Genomic DNA, 24,023 nt, shown 5'->3' on the forward strand with positions numbered 1-24,023 from the left:
TTCAGGATTTGGCAACTAAAGACTTTTATTTAATCCAAATGTACTGGATGAACAACATACTACTGTATAGCAGTAGTATATTTACTTAACAAAGATCTGCATAATAAAGGGCAGGTTTGGGATTATACACTAGGAGGTGACGAAGGTTAACAATAGAAAGCAAGCAGCCAGTTGATGTGGATCATCCTGTAGTCTGTCTTCATCTAGCAAGCTGTGGAGACCATTGCCTCTAAGAAGCTGAAGCTGTTACATGTGCAGGAATATCACATGCCTATTTTTTGAATTTCAAAGCCCAATACAGAACAACAGGGCTGTCAGGGATCCACCAGGGCTATAAGGCAGATAGCTAGCTTTTGGGGACATTCTCCTTTTGTTTGAGGAAGCACTGACTAAAAGTAGGAACAGGTACTTGGGAGCAGAGTGGGCACATCACTGTTTTTGCCTGGTTTTCTAGATCTGAAAGGGGAGTGTGAAAGGGGGATAGTGCTGCAGACTACACCTATTGCCGATTTAGAAGTGTTTTTGACTAGGGAGGCAGATTCCAGACTCCTGGAGTTGAAGAGAAATATCCAAGGCTACAGAATTAGCTCAGCATCTGAAAACAGTATTCATGGTCTAATTTTTGTTACTCACCATATGTTCACTGGTGCTGCCTTCCTGCTGCATCATATTTTAGTTGTTTTCTCAAATCAGAGGACTCTAAGGACAGTAAGACCAGCATCTTCCAAAGGTTCTTCTGTAGCACCACTTTAGGAATGAACCCATCACATGAATACTCTTTGAATAAATGATAGTAACTTCCTTATACAGAGAATGAGCATCTAACTTCATTTGCTCTTAGGATGGCTCCTTTAAGAATTTATAAAATGGGGCAATTCTGGGATTAGCTGGATTTCTGTGTTTGAAAAATATTCCACTAAGTATTCATGGATCTTTGTTACTTATTAGTAGTTGGTGCTGGTGGTGGTGGTAGGAAGAGTAGCTTTGATCACTTACTGCTCAGTCTCTGGCCATAGGGTGATGCTTAGAGAAAGTACACACATGGCTGTTAACATACTGAGGTTAAGAGACGAGCACCTGGAAGTGCTCTGCAGCAACCCTTACACCTTATGTGATGATACAGAACAAAATCTGATCATGTTTAGCCTGCTCTGATACTGAGGCATGCCCATCTGAGAATGCTCAATCAACAGTCAAGTTAAAAAAAAAATCAATTTGTTGCTTCGTCTTTTTATTGACAGTAAAGCCAGGTTAGATAACGGACTTACTGGATTCAAATTAATAAATACAATAATTTAATTATAAAAGGAAACTGTCTACTTGGAAGTTTTAGCAGAAATTGCTAAAGACAAGGGACTCTTGGCATATAATCTGTTTATATATGAGAAGATAGCACAGAAAGAAAACTGGACATTCGCGATATGGATGGTTGAGATTAGGGATTCTGCAGAAAGAAAAGCCAAGGTACTGACTGCTCTTTTAAGATAGGGCATTAAAAGACATTAAAAATGAAAAGCAACTGAACTGGGTAATTAACCTCAGGCAAAGGGAATAAATATTTGGCAACGCCCTGATTTTAGCTGCCAAACTGATATCGGTTACCCAGGAAATTCCAAATTTGCAAAAAGTGCCATTTCCTATTAGATGAAAGGCAGGCTGGGTACCCTAGGCAGGCAAAGGTAAGAATGCTGCTGTATGGTGGGCTCTGTGTACCAGCATCAACCACTAGCCCTTGATAGCACAATGTGATGAATTTAAGGGTCATTAGCATGATACAGAAAAGGGAGTTATAAGCAGAGACGAATGAAGAGAATGGAGTCACAAGGAGAAGAAAACTAATACCATAAGCAAGAACATGTGGGAACCATGATGAACAAGCACTTACATCTTTCAGCCTATCTCCATTCTTCGTATCTCATGAGGCAAAACAACTGGGCAAGGACTTCAAAGCCAATGAAGTTGAGTGAAGTGATACAACTACAGACTGACTTGCCAACCATGAGGATCAATATGGTTTCATCAGTGTTGGTGAAGGTTTTGTTTCTGCCTCAATATAATGCACATCCAAGTATTTTGTCAGTACAGTAGACACATTCAAGTAATAATTCTGAACAGCTTCAGGAAGGAACCTACTACCATAACCTTGGGAAGTACACAATATGAAAAGGGGGTTCCCCTTGAAGACAAGGGATGCAGGTAAATTCAAGACCTTAAGAACAATAAAAAAGATAAAAGGTTTAAAAGACTGACGATAGTGAAGCAGGCACATTTTCTTCCTTTTGCTGAACTAGGGCTTGAGGCCTTTAGGCTAACTATGGTTTAAGTGGTGTTGACAAGTTTTATAGAACACGAAGGTGGCAAAGGTTCACTGAAGTTTCTCTTTTACTGCTTAAATTTGCTTCAAATCTCAAATGCTTGTGCTTGCAATAACTTCCTAAAAGCAGAAGTAGTGTTCCCTTTTATGACCTTAATAAAGCATTTGCCCCTTTGATACAAATCATTTTTACTATGCTATCTAAATGGCTGAACCAGTGGCACAAAACTGAGATGGTACATACTGCAGCAAGGTCCCTGTAAATCAAAATCTGAGCTTTACATAAAAATCTTATTTATAAAAAATACAATACCAAGTATAGTGAGAATGAAGCATGGAGCAGTAGTGCCCCCTGCCAGGGCCATGTGGAAGTGGCTTCTGCTACAGTGCTTGCTTAATGGCACAAGTGAAAAGCTGAATAAGGCAAACACTTGAAGAGGCAGTTTTCTGTAAACTTCTTGGGGGTGGGGAGATTTCCTCTGTTGGGACAGTTGCTGATTTGGGATGGCTAAAATCAGGTGTGACATTTGGCTGCACTTGATGCATCACATTACAGATTAAGACAGCTCCTGCTGGCTGAGACCAGTTCACTTGTTTTAGGAAACAGGTGATCACTGTAGACTTTTGCCTTTACTGTTACAACGTGCAGCCTCCAGCTGATGCCCCCCATGAAGGAAATCACCTCCAGAATCTTCCTAACTGAAACGATACAAAATAAGCTAAGTAATTCAAAGTTTCCTTAGCTTAAAGCTCCTTAAGAACCCTACATTGATTACTAAGCAACTTCGTTAGCGGTGTGTAGCTCAACAGGGATGCTTTAACTAGAATATGTATTCCCACCCACTTGGTACCTAACAGTAATAAACTATAATGACACTAGGAAAACAAACAGATCTTGAGGAATTTTGGCTTCTTCTCATGTCCTCACTTGGAACTTTCCAGCTTTCGTGACATATTTGACTCCTTTAAATGGCTTGTATTTCTCCCCATACATGTCCAAACGGTTTACTTTTAAGCCTGTGTCAAAAAGAATAGGTAAGGAAAGGAACAAATTATTATCCTGGTCACACCAACCAACAATATTTGTTTAGCAATGAATACTACACAGTAAATCTGACATTAACCAAGAGTCCCTTTTATCATTTGGAAGCAATCTCCTTTCTACTGCTCATAAATTATAGCACTGTGGAAGGATGGTTTTAGTTTAGATTCCCATGTGGGCAAGGGATGTCTTTTCAAGATGATTCTTTCTGTGAGTATGAATGACTCCTTCTTTTGTGCTGGGAAGGGGGTCTGGTGAAGGAAGTTAAAGTGCTCTCCAAAATCACTGTACCTGAGAGGAGGCCCCATAGCACAGTGTGAAAGGCAGGCTGGAGTTAGTTCTTTTTAAAGAGGGAATGTTAGTAGCCTTCTAAGCAAAATTCAGTTAACCCTTAAACACAAAACTTATCCTTACCAGAAATAGCAAGCTGCTGGATCTTGAATTGTATGTTGAGACTTGGATTCTCTTCCGGCTTGGGTGCTCCAGACTGTAAATTTACCAGTCCTTTAAGACTTGGGAGCTTTTGTGGAGTAATTTTTCCCACATCCCATGTTAGTACCTTAAAAGACATAACAACCAAATACAACCTGAACTATTTACTAAAGACAAGTGTTTAGAGACAAGGTTCAAAGACACCATAACTTTCTGTACAGAATGGAGCACAGTGTCTTGGAAACAAGAGACCTGGGATCTTCTGTGACTCTGAATGGTGAGCACAGAGAACCAACATTTGTAGACCATCTACTTTTGGATACAGTATTGTGCTTAGCACTATTCACACATTATCTCAAAGAAGCCTGGGGGCGCCTGGGTGGTTCAGGTGGTTAAGCATCCAACTTCAGCTCACGTCATGATCTCATGGTTTGTGGGTTTGAGCCTTGTGTAGGGCTCTGTGCTGACAGCTCAGAGCCTGGAGCCTACTTCCAATTCTGTGTCTCCCTCTCTCTCTATCCCTCCCCCACTGGCTCTTGCTCTCAAAAATAAATATTAAAAAAAAAAAAAGCCTGTGATGCAGATTTTATCTTCTTTTTATCAATAAGGAAACTGAGGCTCAGGGGTCAAATGACTTGCTCAGGGTCACATAGCTAGTTTAGAGGCAAAATTGGGATTTGAAGGGGCGCCTGGGTGGCTCAGTCGGTTGAGCGGCTGACTTTGGCTCAGGTCATGATATCGCGGTCCGTGAGTTCGAGCCCCGCGTCGGGCTCTGTGCTGACAGCTCAGAGCCTGGAGCCTGTTTCAGATTCTGTGTCTCCCTCCCTCTCTCTCTGACCCTCCCCCGTTCATGCTCTGTGTCTCTCTGTCTCAAAAATAAATGTTTAAAAAAAAAAATTGGGATTTGAACCTAAGACTGATTTCAAATGTTGTTTCTACTATATTGCCTTCACTGTGTCTCTGGGCCTCAGTTTACTCTTCTTGTAAAATGAGAAAATGGACCTAAACTGGTGTTTTTTAAACTTTTAGCTTTCTTTGTTCAAATGAAATCTTTAGTGTGGACGCTCAGTAACAGTCAAGAAAGTGACGCTGTTACGACTGAAGCCAAGGTGAAGGGCCAGGGATCTGGAGCTCCCCCTTCATTGCTCAGCCCTGTGTAGTATCCTGGGAGGTTCTTCAAATCCTTAGGACTGGATTGGATGATGATTTCATTCAAAAATATGCCTTTTCACTTATCAGGCAGTACAATAACTGCTACTGAAAAGAATCATATTTTTTACCCAAGAAGGAAGCTGACAGAAAATCATCTTTTATAGTTTCTCTGAAAACCCTCTGCTAGAGGCACATTTACGTATAGTGAGGAAGCAGCTTTCCTAGCCAGTACCCACTGTGGAAAAGTGTGAAACAGTGCTTTTAAATGAAAAAGAAAGGTCTTACTGATCAATTTCTACAGAAAATTTAACAATAGACTACAATACTATCTTCTTATATCCACGTAATGCTTCTCTCTTTTTAAAAAGCTTTTTATATCTTCTTCCTCATTAGCGAGTGGGTCTCTAGATGATCAGTGGATGAGAAAAAGACACACTCTGAGGGAGAACAGAATGAGTCTCAGTTTTCTGTTCATCTCCTCAGCAGCAGATGTGGGTTCCCTCCACAGCCAGGGGCAGGCGCATAGCACAGTATGCTCTCTAGGTTTTGTTAGGAACTTTAGTTTTAACCAAGACATTAAACCCTTCCTTCTGCCCTCCCTGCCATCACAAAATAAAGACTGCAGAAACACTTGCTTACTCTTGATGAGAGGTGGCCATACCTTGGTAACTGGATCAAATGTATAGCTGCCTTGTGTTGGTGTCAGGTTCATATTCAGTACAACTTTTGGCATGTGAACTGTTACTGTGATTCCTTCAATAGTTTTCCCCATATTCTGCTTTGGTCCAATTGTAATATCGAATCTTCCACAAGAACTGTTCTCCTTAAAGCTGATGCAATGTTTCACATACACTGGTATTGCCACTAGACTGAAAAGAGAAAGACAGACTCAACCACAAACATGATTAATAGTGTCAGACAGTTCTAGAGGTAGCCTGAAAACCTCAGTCCAGAGTGTCCTACCCTGCCTTTGACTCCACTATGGGACCATATACCCCCAGAAGTGGAGATTCAGCATCTGTACCAGGGGGTTTGAGCACATCAGGGTTCCAGCATCACTGCACTAAGACTCATACAATTTCTGAGCAATACATATACAAGTCAAGATAGTATAAACAATTGGGGCAAATAGCCCTAGTTTAAAGACATGAATTAAGATACCATAGAAAAGATAATTTAAAATTATACTAAATAAAATAGTCTCTATGTGGTAAGAGCCAAGAAACAACTCCTCTGCTTTTTAAGTCCCGTCTAATATTACCCGAATACCTTCTGATATTTTCCAGGGACAAACCAGGTACAACCCATAATGCTAATTCATTCATTTGAACCTCAGTACACAAAAGAGTGTCCTGAAGCCAGTTAGTTGGGAGATACCCTGGGAAGCTGGAGATATGTGTGTCCTTTAGTTATGAAGCCTAAAGACCACAGTAAAATTATGGCATGGATTCAAGGTTTTGCCCAGGTTACACAATTCCAAAATGCTTGTTCTCAGGTATATATCTTACTACTCTCATTTACTACTATTTTATACTCTCAGATTCAAGGTACACTGATTATATTAGATACATATTTTCACCAGTTCTTCCTGAGTCTCCTGCTGGGCCATGGCTAAAGGGAGCAGTGATGAATTCAAGTATTCAACTGTCAAAATGGAAAAGGTAAAGCGAATTCTACCCATCACACTGATCTATGATGGTAGATTTCTGGTTGATGCACCGACATACTTTTGTGAGCTGACACGATATGATATGAGTCGGAAATTTCCATCTGGAGGAATAAATGACAAAACTCTTTCAGATTCCCAACGCTTGAACCGGATGCAGGGGTGGAAGCTGACATCATCTAGAAGCCGTGGGTTCTGCCAGGAAAACAAGATAGCAATATTCATAGAGTGCAGTGAATATGGCAACTCTACTCAGATATGAGAAATTAATAAGACTCCCTAAAGATAAGAGAGTCATGTTAAGAGTTGGTTACTATGACCACATTAACACAATCTTAATGGATATTATTTTATTTGAATTTCAATAACTATTAAGTAGAAAATACAAGTAGTATCATGTCCATTTTATAAATGAAAAAACTGAGGTTTGAAGAAGTCAAGGTCAGGACAAGACAGCATCAGAACTCTGTTCTCTTGATTTTCTTAGTAGTGTATCATGCTGAGTCTAAAATGATGAAAAAGATCAATGCCCTTTCATCAGCAAAACAAATAATTCGGTTAAGTGAGACTACACATTTGCAGAAGGCAGCCAGCCACTTAAGCCACTTCTGGCAAACTCAGGAAAAGACCTCAGCCTTTTCATAAAGGCCATGCTCATCATGTAAAACACTGTCTTGGGAAGCTGTACTAAGAATATTACTGAGATAATCCTATAATCTAAGATACAAACGTTTCTCAGTATTTATCATTTCATTTAGTACTTCATATGTATTAGGCATGCAAAGAACTACAGGGCAGGAGAACTTACCATGAAAGAAAGAGAAAGGTCAGGCATTCCAGATAGCTTAATGCAAGCATCAATGACCCCCTGAATTTCTGCAAAGACTGTAGATCCTGAGGAAAGAAATAAAGTGATAACATCACTGGAATCTTAGTCTTTACTAGAGCTATCACTGTATCTGAAGTAATGGAGACACCTCCTGAGTGTCAGACATAATGAAACTTGCACATCTTCTAACAAGTTTAGTGGACAAAGGATCTATTACACCAGTTACAACAGCTTCTTCACTAAGTGCCATGGCCCACATCTAACTCTGGTAGGTAATTCTAAGGAATATCAAACCTGACTCTATCTTGATAGTGAACCTTGAAAGACTGCTGGATATGAAGTTAAAAATTAAAAAAAAATTTTTTTTCACATTTATTCATTTTTGAGAGACAGAGCATGAGTGGGGGAGGGGCAGAGAGAGAGAGGGAGACACAGGATCTGAAGCAGACTCTAGGCTCCGAGCTGTCAGCACAGAGCCCAATGTGGGGCTCGAATCAACGAACCGCGAGCCGAAGTCGGATGCTTAACCAACTAAGCCATTCAGGTGCCCCTGAAATTAAATATTTTTAATGGAATTTACAAATGAGGCAAGTTTCTCATGAAATGGACTGAACTGTTAACTTTAAGAAATAGGCATTATTCTGTAATAATACAGTTATTATTCTGTAGGATAGAATTTTATAATGAAAAAGAGCATTCACTAAAGAAAAGATATTGGTTGTAATTCGTAATAACTCATTTTCACACGGCAACTAGCTGTGTGACCTTAAGCAGATTACTAAGCTCTTCTGAGCCTCAGTTTCCTTATGTATAAAATGTGAGGGTTGGACTAGATGTTTTAAATAAAACTTTATGATTCTAAGACAGTACTGCTGTTTTTTGGGGGGGTTGTTATTAGAAGTACTGCATATAGGGGCAGCTGGGTGGCTTAGTCAGTTAAGTGTTTGCCTTTGGCCCAGGTCATGATCTCACGGCTCAAGAGTTCAAGCCCCGTGTTGGGCTCTGTGCTGACAGCTCAGAGCCTGAACCTGCTACGGATTCTGTGTCTCTCTTTCTCTCTGCCCCTCCCCGGCTGGTGCTCTGTTGCTCCCTCTCAAAAATGAATAAACATTAAAAAAAATTCTACATAAAAAAAAGAAGTACTGCATATTAAAGTGGTAGCAAAAGTATGATGTATGGTAGATATACAATAAATGTTTAAATGAATAAATGGCAAAAGGCAGAGGCATACAGGGTAATAACTGGCTTAACAAGGCAGCATGAGATCTGATTTATAAGGTTTGGCAGACCTAAACTAGTGGTTATGAAAATTATATGTAACCTCTGGGCAAAATAAACAGATTTTTAAGCTATTAGAAAGTGAATGCCTTTCCACTGAAGCCATACTGCCAAAGGGTTTCAATTTTCTGTTCAGCTTATGTCAGCTCAACTGTTTCTTCCCAAATAAGATTACATGCACACAATTACCTGATTTATCTATAATTGCATCTATTTCTTCAACGACATCAAAATAGGCTTCATTGTTTGTGTACTTTACCCCTGCCCGTCGCCATGGGATGTTGGACAGCTGCCCAGTGGGGAGTGTGTCCCCAACATTACTGCTGCCTAGAAACCGGAAAAGGAGAAAGCAAAGGTAATGCATTAAATAGTCATCAGAAAAGCTATTTACAAGGGCACCTGGCTGGCTCAGTTGGTAGAGTGTGCGACTCTTGACCTTGGGGTTGTGAGTTCAAGCTCCAAGTTGGGTGTACAGCTAACTTGAAAGGAAGGAAGAAAGAAAGAAAGAAAGGAGAGAAAGAAAGAAAAGAGAAAAAGAAAAAAGAAAGAGAAAGAAAAAGAGAAAGAAAGAAAGAGAGAAAGAAAGAAAGAAAGAAGAAACTATTAACCAACAAAACAAAACCAAAAAACAAAAGAATGCTTTATTTGCTTCTTTACTGTTTGGGTTTTACTTCACTGAAGTATTTGAAGAACCACTTGTGGATGGTTTCCAGAATTGTCGGAGATATATTCATACCAACATGATCAAATTTCTAGAAGACAGAAGTAGACCATGTGGTCCTCTATGTGCCAAACCAGGTTAAATTCACTTACTTATCTTTTGCTTTCTTCATGTTAACAGTAACCTAACCTGATTCCAGTGGCTCAACAACGGAATCTCATCCTGCTGCCACTGATGAAGAAAAGAGGCTAGTTGTTTTAAAACCTTCTGCTGATAAAATGTCTCCACGGAGAATACAAAGTGATTAGTAGGCCCTTTGGTATTCAGCTTAAATTCTACATGAGATGCTGCCAAGCAGGCCTCAGTGGAGTAACTGGATGAAGAACACACTCTAGCCTTCTCCCATTTTAAGGTCAGACACCCATATGGCTGCAATATCGCTCATGTTTAATGTTTGGCTTTTTTACTGATAAACTGACATATGTCTGAAGAAAGTCTGGTTGTCCAAAACATATCCTTGAGCTGTGACATATTTAACATTTTGGTTAATTTACATTTCCAACATACAAGTAGTACATGCTTAATAACAACAACAACACATGTGAAGTTCTGAAAAGTGGCTAAAAATATCTATCTTCCTTTTACCAAAATACAACTACCATTAACATTTTGGTATATTTCTTTAAACATTTCCCTCATAAGTAGGTTCCACTTATTATTATTATTTTTTTGTATTTTTATAATTTTGGTTTTTTTACATATAATTTTACAGTCTCATTTGATTGGTGTTAGTGTCTCCAACCTTTTGCCTTCCAAAATTTTTGAAAAACACTGCCTTAATCTTCCTGTTCAAAACTTTCAATGTTTCCACACTGGCTTTGTGGGGGGGAAAAAAAAAAAACAAAAAACCAAAAAACCCCCCAAAACAAATTTAGCCTAGCATTCAAGAATTTCCTCAACTTAACTCTTTAATTTTATCTCTCACTACTCAGCTAAAAAACAGCTCTGCTTCTGCTAAACAAATTAATACAATTCAAGGCTTTTCACTTTGTGTGTGTTTTCTCATATCATTGCATCTATAGAATGCTCTTATTCTTCCCTCTCTCTCTAAATTCTGTTGGTTCTCTAGGGCTCTGCCCTAGGGCCAACCAGTATAATTCAGGAGGAATTATTTCATCCACTGAACCACTCTCTTGAATTTTATAAAGGACTGCCTTAATAGCCTATATACTGTCATTCTATTATTTTAGTAATTATAAAATACATGTTCATTTTGGAAATTAGAAAGTGTAAGGCAAAAATAAGGATAGTATGTAGTTCCTTAGTTGGAGATGGTCATTGAAAACATTTTAGAGCTTTTTTGTCTGTATGAATGTTTATGTATAATTAAGATAATTAAATAATTTTTATGGTTTTGTGTTTTTTTTTTCCATTTAATATTATATCCTGTGTACCTTCCAGTGTCACTGCATTATCTATAAAGTATGGAATTGCCTTTTACAATCTTACTATTATTTATGTACTTTATTTTTTTTTTCCCAATCTCTCATCCAGAGTTTAAATTTTAGGCACACAGACACTCCATCTTATCTTTCCTTGAATTTCTCCTAACACTCAGCCTTGTATAGAGGATGAATAAAGCTTTCTTGCAAGCCTCCCTTGCCCCATTTTTTAGGTCAGTACATTTGGAGAGGGGTTTATAATGGTAGACATTATAGCTGGTGTGGCATGTAACATTTCACAGAAATCTTTCTCTAGAAGACTTCAATGCTCTCAAAAAAAAAAAAAAAAAAAAAAAAAAAGCCATCATCTGGATGTACCTAATTTCTAGCTACACTCAAGAAATAAACCAAAATTAGAAACTTACAAAACAAGTACAAGGCCCACATTGCATGAGATCTCACAAATAGACTAATTTCCTATCTTTTTGTTTTAATAAATCTTCTGCATGTATAAAACAAAGACTTGGAAGAGACAATATGTACTCTGTGGTGAGGATCTTAAATTTTCTATAGTCTAGTAATTTGGGTTTTATATATTTTATATATAACATAATGCCAGTTTTATAATGCTATTTTTGCCAGCTTTTATTGAGATACAATTAACATATAATATTGTGTTAAGTTTAAGTGTATAACATGGTTTGATATACTTATACACTACAAAATGACTATGAGTATAGTATCAGTTTATATATTCATCACATCACATAAAATAATGCTATTTTAAATACTACAATGCCAGTCTGTACATAGATTGAATGCTCTTCTATGTAGCCTTCCCTTTTCTATTGACTTCTTTAGGATTAACTGGGAAGTTATTCAGTCTTATTATTTAGTGTTAAGTAATAGTAATAATGTTATTGTGGTCTTACAGAAAAATCTATAATAAAAGAATAAAAACCAAAAGTTTTCTTTTTCATTTAAGACCTAGCCTCTTCCCATGAAAAGAAATACACATCCATTTTCGCAACAGCACTAACTTTAACTCTGGGCAAGCTGTACTACCTTTATAATCTGTCAGATCATAAACAAGATTATAAACAACTTGTTTATAAAGTTTTATTTGCTCAGTTCCTATGTTTTCACCTTACCTGTAATAGAGTTGACGACAGAACGTAGAATTGTTGGTGGTTTAATCAGTTCTTTCAAGATATTAGATTCAGTAGCCAGTGGAAATCCATTGTCTAACATTTCTTCCAAGAGCTCATATACAATGACCACATTATCCTTAATTGCAGCTTCCGAACACTCACCAAAGTAGTCCTTAACAAAATGTACATAATATTGCACAATGGAAGACATGAAGAAAGGCTTGCTAGATACTCTTTGTTCAGCAGGATAAACTTATAGTAGCATAATTCATTGTTTAATATGTTGAAAATACATAAATCAGAAGGAAAAAAACCCTTTGTAGTTCTCTACATTATTCTTGAATAATTTTCTTAATATTTTTAGATTGAACTGAATTCCTATTACATATTAAGCCAGAGAGTACACTGAAACATTAAACTAGAATGTGAACTATAAACTTCACTTGCCTACCTCCAAAACACAGGTAAGTTTTCAATTATTTGGTACATTTAGCAAGATAATAAAATGTAAATATTAGAAGACTGCATAACCAATAAAAATCCTGGGACCATTCAGAGAACTGTATGTAGAGGACATTACTGTTTCCTGATGACATAATTTGTAATACATATAAAAAAATAACCTTCTTAAGTGATATTGTTTTTTGGGGGTGCCTGGGTGGCTTCCATGACCATGAGATTACTGTGTTCTACTGAAACAATGAATACAACAGCCATGTATACTGCTACACACCCTACAAAAAAGGGTTTATGAATTTATTCTTAGTTGAAAAGGAGAGAGAGATAGAATACACATACAAAGCTGGATAATTAAAGAATATCATCATGTGTCCTACCCCTAACTTGAGTAATTTAAGTTCAAAAGATTTGATGAATAACCAACCTGAAAAGTGTCAGCAACTCGATGTAGAAACTCAATTACAAATAGAGGTGGCACTTCAGTCTGTATGACAGACACAAAGAAGAGCTTATCCCGGTAGATACTGATGAGGTAGTGATGAGGTGTTGAAATGACAGGTGGTACATTTTCAACATCAGCAGCTTTCTCTTGAGCTTCAAAGAAATAATCACAGACAGACTGGCTCACAACACTCTTCCAGTGCTTCTCTAGAAATATGTCACCGGAACAGTTTATGAGAAATAGACTGTGAATCATTTTCTGGAGGGAAAAAAGTTTAAACAATTTAGTGTACATCAAAAAGTACGCTTGTATTATCCTGACAAAACCAGACAAAGGCAATACAAGAAAATACAGACCAATATCACTTAAGAATAGATGTAAAAATCCTCAACAAAATGCTAGCAAATTGAATCTAGCAATATATACAGAAGATTATACACCTCAGCCAATAGGATTTATTCCAAGAATGGAAGATTGGTTCAACATATGAAAATCAATCAATGTAACACACAACATACATAAAATAAAAGACAATAAAACCATATAATCATTTCAAAACGTGCAGGAAAATAATTTGACAAAATCTAGCACCTGTTTATAATAAAAACACTTAAAATAGAAAAAGAAACTTCCTAACATTGATGGGGCATCTATGAAAATCCCATAGCTAACATTATATTTAATGATTACAGATTAAAACCTTTTTCCTTAATATCAAGAATAAATAATGATGTCCACTCTCACCATTTTTTTAAAATATATTTTTTAATGTTTTTATTTTTGAGACAGAGAGAGACAGAGCATGAGCAGGGGAGGGGCAGAGAGAGAGGGAGACACAGAATCCAAAGCAGGCTCCAGGCTCTGAGCTGTCAGCACAGAGCCCGACGCGGGGCTCGAACTCACGGACTGTGAGATCATGACCTGAGCTGAAGTCGGATGCTTAACTGACTGAGCCACCCAGGCGCCCCAACTCTCACCATTTTTATTCAGTATGTACTGGAGATTCTAGCCAGGGCAATTAGAAAAATGAAACCAAAGGCCTCCAAAGTGGAAAGGAAGAAAAAAACTACCTCTATTTGCAGATGACACAATTTTATATATGTAAAGTCCTAAGGAACACAGACGTACACACACACACAAAATCACAGTTAGTTCAGCAAGCTCGCAGAATACAAGATTAATATAAAAAATTATATTTCCTTTTTATTAAAAAATTTGTTTTAATGTTCATTTTTGAGAGAGACAGACAGAGTGCGAGCAGGGGAGGGGCAGAGAGAGAGCAAGACACAGAATCTGAAGCAGGCTCCAGGCTCTGAGTTGTCAGCACAGAGCCCAATGTGGGGCTCGAACTCACAAACCATGAGATCATGACCAGAGCCAAAGTCGGACGCTTTAACCAACTGAGCCACACAGGCACCCTTAGAAAACACTTCTATTTTTACACATTAGCATTGAATAACCTGAAAATGAAATTGAGAAAACAATCCATTTACAAGAGCATCAAGAAGATCAAAATACTTAGGACTAAATTTAACAAAAGTGCAAGACTTGTACATTGAATAGTACAGAACATCACTGAAAGAAATTAGAAATTAAAAATATCTAAAACTTGGAAAGGTATTTCATGTTCATGGATTAGAAAACTTAATATTGTTAAGATAGCAATACTTGCCAAATTGGCCTAAGATTCAAAGCAATCCCTACTATAATGCCAGCTGTCTTTTTTGTGGATACTGACAGGATCATCCTAAAATTCATACAGAAATGAAAGAGAGATAAGGATAGCCAAAACAATCTTGAAAAAGAAGAACAAATTTGGAGGACTCACACTTCCTGATTTTAAAAACCTACTACAAATGTACCATGTGGTACTGGCAAAGGGATAGACATATAGATCAATGGAATAGAACTGAGAGTTTTGAAATTAACCCTTACATATACAGTCAATTGATTTCTGATAAGAATGCCAAAACCATTCACTGGGAGAGAGAAGAGTCATTTCAACAAATGGTGCTGGGACAACTAGATTTCCACATGCAAAAGAATGAATATGGACCTCTACCTCATGTCATATACAAAAATCAACTCAAAATGTATCAAAGACCTAAATCTAAGAGCTAAAACTATTAAAAAACTCTTAGAAAAAACCATATATGCATTAAGTTGTCAGTACCCTGGGTTAGATAATTTTTTTAGATATGACACCAAAAGCACAAGCAACAAAAGAAAAAACATAATCTGGACTTATATCAGAATTAAAAATTTTTGTACTTTGAAGGACATTATCAAGAAAGTAAAAAGAGAACTCACAGAATGAGAGAATAATTGCAAACCATATATTTTATAAGGGACTACTATCCAGAATATATGAACACTTAGCAACTCAATAATAAAAGGACAACACAATAAAAAAAATGGGTAAAGAATTTGAAGACATTACTCCAAAGAAGACAGACATACAAATGGCAAATAAGCAGAGGTAAATGTGCTCAATGCCTTCTCAGAATGTAAATCAAAATCACAGTGATGTATTATTTCATATCCATTAGAGTAGATATAATCAAAATGCAGACAATAACAAGTATTGACAAGAAACTGGAGAAACTGGAACCCTCATCAATTGCTGATAGGGATTTAAAATGGTATAGCTGCTGTGGAAAACAGTGTGAATTCTTGCAAAAGTTAAAGACAGAGTTATCAAATGACTCAGAAATTCTACTCCTAGGTATACAACCAAGAAAACTAGGAATGGATGTCCATACAAAAATTTGCATACAAATGTTCCTAGCAGCATTATTCATAATATTCAAAAAGTGGAGACAACTCAAATGTCTATCAACTGATGAATGGGTAAATAACAAATTTTCAAACAATGGAATATTATTCAGCCATAAAAAGGAATGAAGTGATACATGCTATTAAATGGCTGACCATGAAAACATTATGCTTAGAAGCCAGACACAAAGGTCACATATTGTATGATTCCATTTGTATAAAATGTCCAGAATAGGCAAATCTACACAGACTGAAAATAGATTAGTGGTTGCCAGAGGCTGGGTGGAAGGGGAAGAATGTGGAGTTAGTGGTTATGGGCTTCTCATGTCTTAAGGTGACAAAAACCATCTGGGATTAGAGATAATGATTGTACAACTTTGTGAATATACTAAAACCTACTAACTTGTATACTTTAAAATGTGAATTTTATAGTATGTGAATTATATTTCATTTAAAAAATATTCTTAATAACTGTGACACACAAATCTCCTTCCAGGTGGATTAAAATGTGTACAAATGTGCACCCAAAATATGTATAAAAATATATTGTTATGGTGAAAGCCTGCAACAACTCAAATGTTTATTAATAGTGGAATGGAAAAATAAATTACACAATATTACTAAAATGAAAAATTGCACAGCAATGAAAATAAACTTGTTACACAAAGCAAAATCTTAAAATCTGTTTGTAAGATTTGTTTGTTTATTGAACAAAGCCAGAAGCAAAAGGATACATACAGTATGATTCTATTTATGTGAAGTTCTAGAACAGACCAAAATAATCTATGGTTTGATAAAAATTCTTTTATGGAGGAGAGTGAGGGTAGTGACTAAGAGGAGCATGGGGGTGGTTTAGGGTACTTGTAACATTTTATTTTTTGATATAGTTACAAGTTGTATTCATTTTGTGATAATTCATTGGGCTTTATGACATATAATTTTCTGAGTGTTAATTATGCTTCAAATAAAAACTGTATTATCCTTGCAAATGGGGGATGGTGGAAAAATATCTAATTACCTTAACATGTTCCCTTCTTTTATATGGATAACATCAGTTATCAGGTGTTTAGTCTGGTGGTCCATTAATTCAAAATTATACTACTGTAGAAGTGTAGCCCAACTGTAAAAAATTTAAAATGAATAGTTTTTCTGCATGAAGATAAATCCCAAAGAGGAAAGGAAAACTTTCCAGAATGGATGCATTCATTCAATTCTGTTGACACAGAAAACAATGACATAAACCTGAGCAGTTCTTTTAAGATTAAGTAATTAATTTTATGAAAGCATCTGACATTTAAGGACTAATTGGTGATGATTTCCCCTTCCCGTCTGGCACGTGTTTAGAAGTTGTTAAGTAAATTACTAATTACTAAGATGTGTTTTAATAATTACTGTATTAATTATTATGCATAAAATAAATGCTGTTAACAGTTCCTGTATTAGAAACAAATACGTTTCTTTGTTCAAAGCCATCTCTACTTAGCAAGCAACCAACAGGACAATAAACCCTGACACTTCAGGCATTGGACCTACTAAATTTTTCTAGATTAATACTGCAACCTGCTCATTTTTATACTTTATCTAATCAGATGCTTTAATAGGTTTCATGTCAGCTTTATATTTCTATATGGGTGTTAAATAGTGTCATTTAGGGGCACCTGGGTGGCTCAGTCGGTTAAGCATCTGACTTTTCATTTTGGCTCAGGTCATAATCTCATGGTTTGTGAGTTCGAGCCCCACGCTGGGCTCTGCACTGACTGTGAAGCCTGCTTGGGATTCTCTCTCTCTGCCCCTCACCTGTTCCCACTCTTTCACTCAAAACAAATAAACTTAAAAAAAAAAATTAGTATCATTGGAATACAGACTTGCTATATAGAACCTACTGACTTTTAACTATCATCTGGGCTAATACACTTAAAAAAAAACCAAACAAACAGGAATATCCAATGAGAAGATCTGCAACTAAACTTGTATTATGATACATTTCTTGGAATAAAATCTTCATCTGAAATATAAAATGTAGCTTAAAGGAGAACACTGTAATTCCCTCAATGAAGACTCCAATTTGAGCACTTCAACCGAGCCAACTTTGGAAAATGGTACCCTTTGCAAAACTAAATTTTCAGCTCCAATTTTTCAGCTCCATTTTTCAAATTTTATTTGAAAAAATAAATTTTCAAAGCGTTTTATTCATTAAGGGTAAATAAACTAATAATACCTAAAATGTATTCAGTTACTAACTGTGGGCCAGGCACTATACTAGGCACTTATCTACATTATCTCACTGAATCTTCACAACTCAATGTTATAAATATCGTGCTTATCCCTTTTTTACAGATAAGATGATAAAGTCTTAGAAATGTTAAGTCAGATCCTACAATAAGTATAAGAGCTAAGATTCAAACCCAGGTCCATGAATCTTGGGCTCCCTTTCTCACCTGGCTCCTAGAGACTAGTTATTAGGAACATTCTCTAAGGCAGCACTGTCCAATAGGATTTCTTGCAATGATGGACTAGTATCCATTGGTCACACGTGGCCATTGAGTACTTGAAATATGGCTAATGTAACTGATGTACTGAAGTTTTAATTTTAACTTAATTTAAATTCATATAACTACATGTAGTTAGTGGTTGCCATATTGGACTAGGCAGCAAATGGATAGCAAATGTGCTCTTTGAGCTTATAATTTAAGAAAAAGAACTGAAGGATGTGCTTCTTATTTAGAAGCCAAAATGTGTTTAATAAATTATTTTGAGCAAAAATTATATTTAAAAGGTCTGACAGTAAGTTATATTCTTAAACCAGTCACCCTATAGAAGGTATAGGTCTGTGGTACTTTGTTGTCACAGTACACCCCAGAAGAGCTGCTTGTTCTCAAAGCAAGTGACTTCATAGTTCCTTTATTTTAGAGGCCACATTCCTATTCATTCTCTTAAACTGGTGAAAAATTCTTTCCAGGAAAAGTTTCCACCAAAGTTGTTTTCACTGGCAATAGTTCAAATCTCTGGAGAATACTGTAAGTTAAACCAGCCATCTGGATTTATTATCTTTAATGCTGAGATGAAAGCATAACACTTGTGGCTCTCATCAGTGCTTAGCTTTAAAACCCACCTTACCCTTCTATTATAAAAGAAGAGAGCTTATTTCTTCTATTCATATTATGAACAAAAGCCTAATACATATAACAATTAAATAAATGCCACACATAGCAGTGTAAGTTGTCTCTTTAAAAAATTTTTTTAAATGTTTATTTTTGAGAGAGAGAGACAGAGACAGACAGAGAGAGAGAGAGAGAGAGAGAGAAACAGAGCATGAACCGGGGAGGGACAGAGAGAGAGAGCAGACACAGAATCCGAAGCAGGCTCCAGGCTGTCAGCACAGAGCCCGACATGGGGCTCGAACTCACGAACTGTGAGATCATGACCTGAGCTGAAGTGGGACCCTTAATGGACTGAGCCACCCAGGCGCCCCTAGCCTGTTTTTTTTTTTTTTTTAATTTTTTTTTTCAACGTTTTTTATTTATTTTTGGGACAGAGAGAGACAGAGCATGAATGGGGGAGGGGCAGAGAGAGAGGGAGACACAGAATCAGAAACAGGCTCCAGGCTCCGAGCCATCAGCCCAGAGCCTGACGCGGGGCTCAAACTCACGGACCGCGAGATCGTGACCTGGCTGAAGTCGGACGCTTAACCGACTGCGCCACCCAGGCGCCCCAACCCCTAGCCTGTTTCTTTAGCTACTTATTCTTTTAGCAGCTGCAGTTACTTCTTTCATCATTTTAACAAACTTTCTGGGAAATTTATACACGTACCGCAACCATAGCCATCTTTTTGTTATTAGTGACTTTTGAATCAGAAAACAGAATGCTACCAGCTTATTTTAAAGCCACATGAGAAACTGTTCAGAAACAGTTCTATCAGAGCTTTGACTGCAGCTTACATACTTCATAAATCCTCTTTACCAAATGAACACTCAACCTGATGAGTCACAAACAATGCAAATATAAAACACACAGTTCCTGACTTAGGATGGTTTGACTTAAGATTTTTCTAATTTACAATCATGCAAAAGTGATATGTATCCATTAGAATCTGTATTTTGAATTTTGATCTTTTTCCAGTAGAGTGATACCATACTCTTGTGGGATGCTGGCCAGAGGCAGTGAGCCACAGCTCCCAATCATCCACATGATCACCAAAGTAAACAAGAAATACACTTACAACTATTCTGTTCTTCACTTCAGTATTCAATAAATTACATGAGATAGTCAACACTTAATTATAAAATACGTTTTGTTTAGATAATTTTGCCTAACTGTGGGCTACTGTTGAGTGTTCTAAGCACATTTAAGGTTGGCTAGGCTAAGCTATGATGTTCAGTAAATTTAGGTATATTAAATGCATCTTTGACTTAAAATATTTTCAACTTACAATGGGTTTATCAGGACATAACCTCATCATAAATAAGTCAGATGTGGTGACTTAAATAAGTCATAAATAAGGAAGATGTGTAGCCAAATTTCTATTCTTGGAATAGTGTCTAAAAAAGAAAATGTATTCCTTCTACATATAACAGAATGGGGGCATAGAAGGGCCTATATGCAAGGTAAGAGAGTGAGATCAGAAAAGAATCTAGCTCCTCTGATTCTCAGACAATACTTAGACCATTTATTCATTCAACAGATAGTTCGGAATATGTTTTATATACAGCATGCAATGGAGATAAAAGGGTGAACTAAATAAGTCCTTGAACTTAAGAGTGTTTAGACTTCAGCAAAGAAGGCAAACAAAACAGTAAGATGTAATTTCTATGACAGAAGTCCTTCAGAATTTCACCAATCTTTAAGGTGACAGAGAACACAAGTAAAGAAAACCAGCACAAATTTAGCAACTTTAGGAGGTGAGGTGATGTGGTGAGATGTGACGGGGAAGGAGATAAGCAGAGACTGGTTCACTTAGTTTTTAGTGCAATGTAAAGTCATTTTTTATGGTTTTAAGCAGGGAATTCATGAAATCCAATTTATAGTTTTAAGAAAAACCGCACTGTGGAAACTTAGGCAACTGGATATTGTGACACCGGCTGAGAGATGAATTATGGTGGTGGCCTGGACTAACAGAGTTGACAGCAGGGACAGAGTATAATGAAAAGATAGGAGAAATGTTTAGGCTTGAGCAAAGATTAGGTGGATTTGGGGGGTGGAGATGAGAGGAAAAATGAGGCAGTTAGCCCTGGTCCTGTATACTGACCCAATTCTGGATATATGTGACCTAAATGGATATATTCACAAGACCACTGCGTGTGTAGGTTTGGTGCTTCAGAGAGAAGCTGAGTTGGAGACATGCTTATGAGTAAACACGACTTTTTGTTAATGGGGATTATAGCTATAAGGAGAAAAAAAAACAACAACAAAGAGAGAATGTGCATAGTAAGAAAGAACCTATGGAAAGAACTCCAACATCTGAGTAGGGCCAAGGAAATGGGCCTAAAAGAAGACTGAGAAGATGTGGCTGGAGAGCAGTGTAAAAAAAAAAAAAAAAAAAAAAAAAAGGTAGGAGAGAGGATAACAATTTTTAGTAAATAGAGTGTGTTAGTGTGTATCCAGAAGAATATATATAGTACAACTATATAAAGTATAATATATAAAGTATATATAAAGTATTATGGTTTTTTTGTCCCTATTGAGAATTTATGATTTAACACATAGAGGGCATTGGTGACTTTAGTAAAAGTAGTTTTTGTGGTAGTTCAGTGGAATGCTGGAAACAAGACAGGATGAAATAGGCTGAGAAATAGCTCAAAGTGGAAAAAACAGAGAAAGGAAAGTAGATGATATACTCAAGAACTCTAGCTGTGAGGATGAAAAGACACAATAATAAATGGGACTATATCAAAATACAGTTAAGGAAGAATATTTCTAAATGCTTAAGGGAAGGTATGAGTAGAAGGCAAAAGGCAGATGATGTAAGAGAGAGGAAATAACTGGGGGAAAAAAAAAAAAAAAAAAAAAGAGGATCCTGATTAGGGAGGAGAGGATGGTACTGGGAGACTTCAGAGATTTGTTTTCCTTAAGGGACACTTTTCCAAAAATCACATGACTTCACTCATATGAGGACTTTAAGAAACAAAACAGATGAACATGGGAAACAAAAATCATATAAAAACAGGGAGGGGAACAAAACGGAAGAGACTCATAAATATGGAGAACAAACTGAGGGTTGCTGGGGGGGTTGTGGGAGGGGGGGATGGGCTAAATGGGTAAGGGGCACTAAGGAATCTACTCCTGAAATCATTGTTGCACTATATGCTAATTTGGATGTAAATTTAAAAAAATAAAAAAAGAAAATAAAAAAAAAAAAGAAAAAAGAAGGGACACTTTGTCTCTTTAAACAAAAGGGAAGAAGGTTTGTACCTTTGGTTGTAGCAACATGATCGCTTCTGTTTTCTCTGTGTAACAGAAGAGATCATTTGTTGAGGGAGAGAGAATTCTTCTCTACAAATGTCATTTGCTACTCAAGCATTTACATATTACTGAGCTACTTAAACATATCTAATCTAGAGGGAACTCCAACAGTATAGTATGTTGAATGTTTAGAAATACCATAAAAATCCTAAGATTCAGGTAAGAAAAACTAACCTTACTGCAAAGAGAACTTTCCTACCAAAGATATGTAAATTTCAGGTAATTCCTCATTCAACTCATTCCCCCACTTTTCCTATATTCTTAAAGAGTCCTCCTTTCTCTCCATAACTGATCGTTCCATTTGTAATTTTGATCCCATTTCCTTCTCTCTTTTCTTAGATTTGTATCATACACATTGGTTACTTGCTTTCTGCCCCAAAATATGATGTGTCTTGTATTTTTTAAACCAAACCCCAGAGGCGCCTGGGTGGTTCAGTGGTTAAGCGACCAACTCTTGATTTTTGGCTCAGGCCATGATCTCACAGTTTTGTGAATTCCAGCCCCAGGTCGGGCTCTGTACAGAGCTTGCTTGGGATTCTCTCTCTCTCTCTCTCTCTCTCTCTCTCTCTGCCCCTCCCCTGCTCGCGCTCTGTCTCTCTCAAAATAAATAAACTTAAAAAAATTTTTTTTTAATAAAATAAAAATAAACCCCAATCCTTACAGGGACTGACACCCGCTCAATAAACTTTTGCTTCATGCTCCAAACGATGAAGGTTTGATTAGTCTACACTTGCAATCTCTCCTCAGTAATTGACTGTATTCAAGCAGATCTTTTAACTGGTCTAATGACTTCCTAATCATCAAATCCAGCTACCTAGTCTCAGACTTCAAATTCCTCCTTTGAACCTTGCAGCATTTCATGTCATTGATAACTTTCTCCAAACCAAAACAAAGACTTCTTATTACATGAAACTTCACCTGTTTGGTTATCACCTTGAAAGTTTCTTTTCGGCTTACTTCCCAGCCTTTTCTTTTTCCCCCTTTTAATCTTTCTACCATCCACACCTAAGCCCCTGTTTCAAACTCGGTATATCCCAAGCTCCACAAAATTCCTCCTCCTCACGTATGGGCTCCTAATTTTACGGGCACCACCTTCATAATCATACAGGTTATAAACTTTAGTTTTAGGTACAAGCCAAACCCAACAAATCCAACCAGCCACAGTGCTCATCACTTTTCCATACTCAGTTTAGAGTCCCGTCACCTCTCTCCTGAAGAACTGCAACACCTTCCTCACTGTATTCGCCACCCCAGGCTCATCCAGGCGCCACCCTCTAACAGGACGTCCGTTCAGGTTAGTCAGGGGGTTTGCCTTCCAAAGCAGAAGGCTACGGCTGAGGTCCGAGTTGTTGCTACTTCAGCTCACCGTGGGTGACAAAATCTTTTTCCCGCGCTGAAGCACGGAGAGGGACCCCAATGAGCCTGAACCTCTTGGGCGTGGGACCCGAGAAGGCCGGGCTGCAGGTGCACCTCTCCCTTCCGGCCCTGCCGGCAAGAAAGCCTGGAAGGCCGAGAGGGAGGCCTGGTCAGCATCAGAAATTCTCCCGAAGCCCAGGCTGGAGTCCGGACCCCCAGCTATTCAGCCTGCCCCCCAGTTTTCGAGCTGTTCCCTGTCCGCAGACTCCCCGCCCCTCACACTCACCCCGACACCTGGGCCAGCCAGTGATTCGGCGCCAGGTCCACTCCGGACCTAGGCTGTGGCAGCTGAGAAGGCCCCGAGGACCCCGCAGGTGGGGTGCCCAATAGATTGCCTGACTAACAGCTTCAAAGAAACCAACTGGGTCTACAGTATTGAGAAGATTAAATAAGAAGAAAGACGTTGAATGAGAAGAAGGACGTCTCTTGGGGTTTAGGATCTAAATCTTCTAGATCACCCAGAACCTAGAAGAAAGTGGGTTTCACACCATGTGGACTCAGGCGC

The 24,023-nt window shown here is 37.6% G+C and overlaps 1 protein-coding gene across 4 annotated transcripts; it reads right to left on the minus strand.

Moving 5' to 3' along the window:
- On the minus strand, nt 1-23,865 carry AP3M1 (adaptor related protein complex 3 subunit mu 1). Of its 4 annotated transcripts, none has more exons than XM_058698387.1 (9): nt 23,745-23,865; nt 12,851-13,126; nt 11,968-12,139; nt 8,903-9,040; nt 7,415-7,500; nt 6,668-6,801; nt 5,602-5,809; nt 3,771-3,915; nt 1-3,331 (listed from the first exon to the last, which is right to left on the minus strand). In XM_058698387.1, exons 2-9 carry the CDS (start codon nt 13,121-13,123, stop codon nt 3,231-3,233), a joined length of 1,257 nt encoding a protein of 418 aa, XP_058554370.1. In that variant the 5' UTR covers nt 13,124-13,126; nt 23,745-23,865; the 3' UTR covers nt 1-3,230. The 4 variants fall into 4 exon arrangements, with proteins under 4 accessions (XP_058554370.1, XP_058554371.1, XP_058554373.1 ...); XM_058698388.1 differs by lacking the exon at nt 23,745-23,865 and adding an exon at nt 23,469-23,716; XM_058698390.1 differs by lacking the exon at nt 23,745-23,865 and adding an exon at nt 23,307-23,424.
- Nucleotides 23,866-24,023: the final 158 nt, after the last annotated feature.

Source organism: Neofelis nebulosa, chromosome 13 (genome assembly GCF_028018385.1).
Source record: "Neofelis nebulosa isolate mNeoNeb1 chromosome 13, mNeoNeb1.pri, whole genome shotgun sequence".
Lineage (NCBI taxonomy): Eukaryota > Metazoa > Chordata > Mammalia > Carnivora > Felidae > Neofelis > Neofelis nebulosa.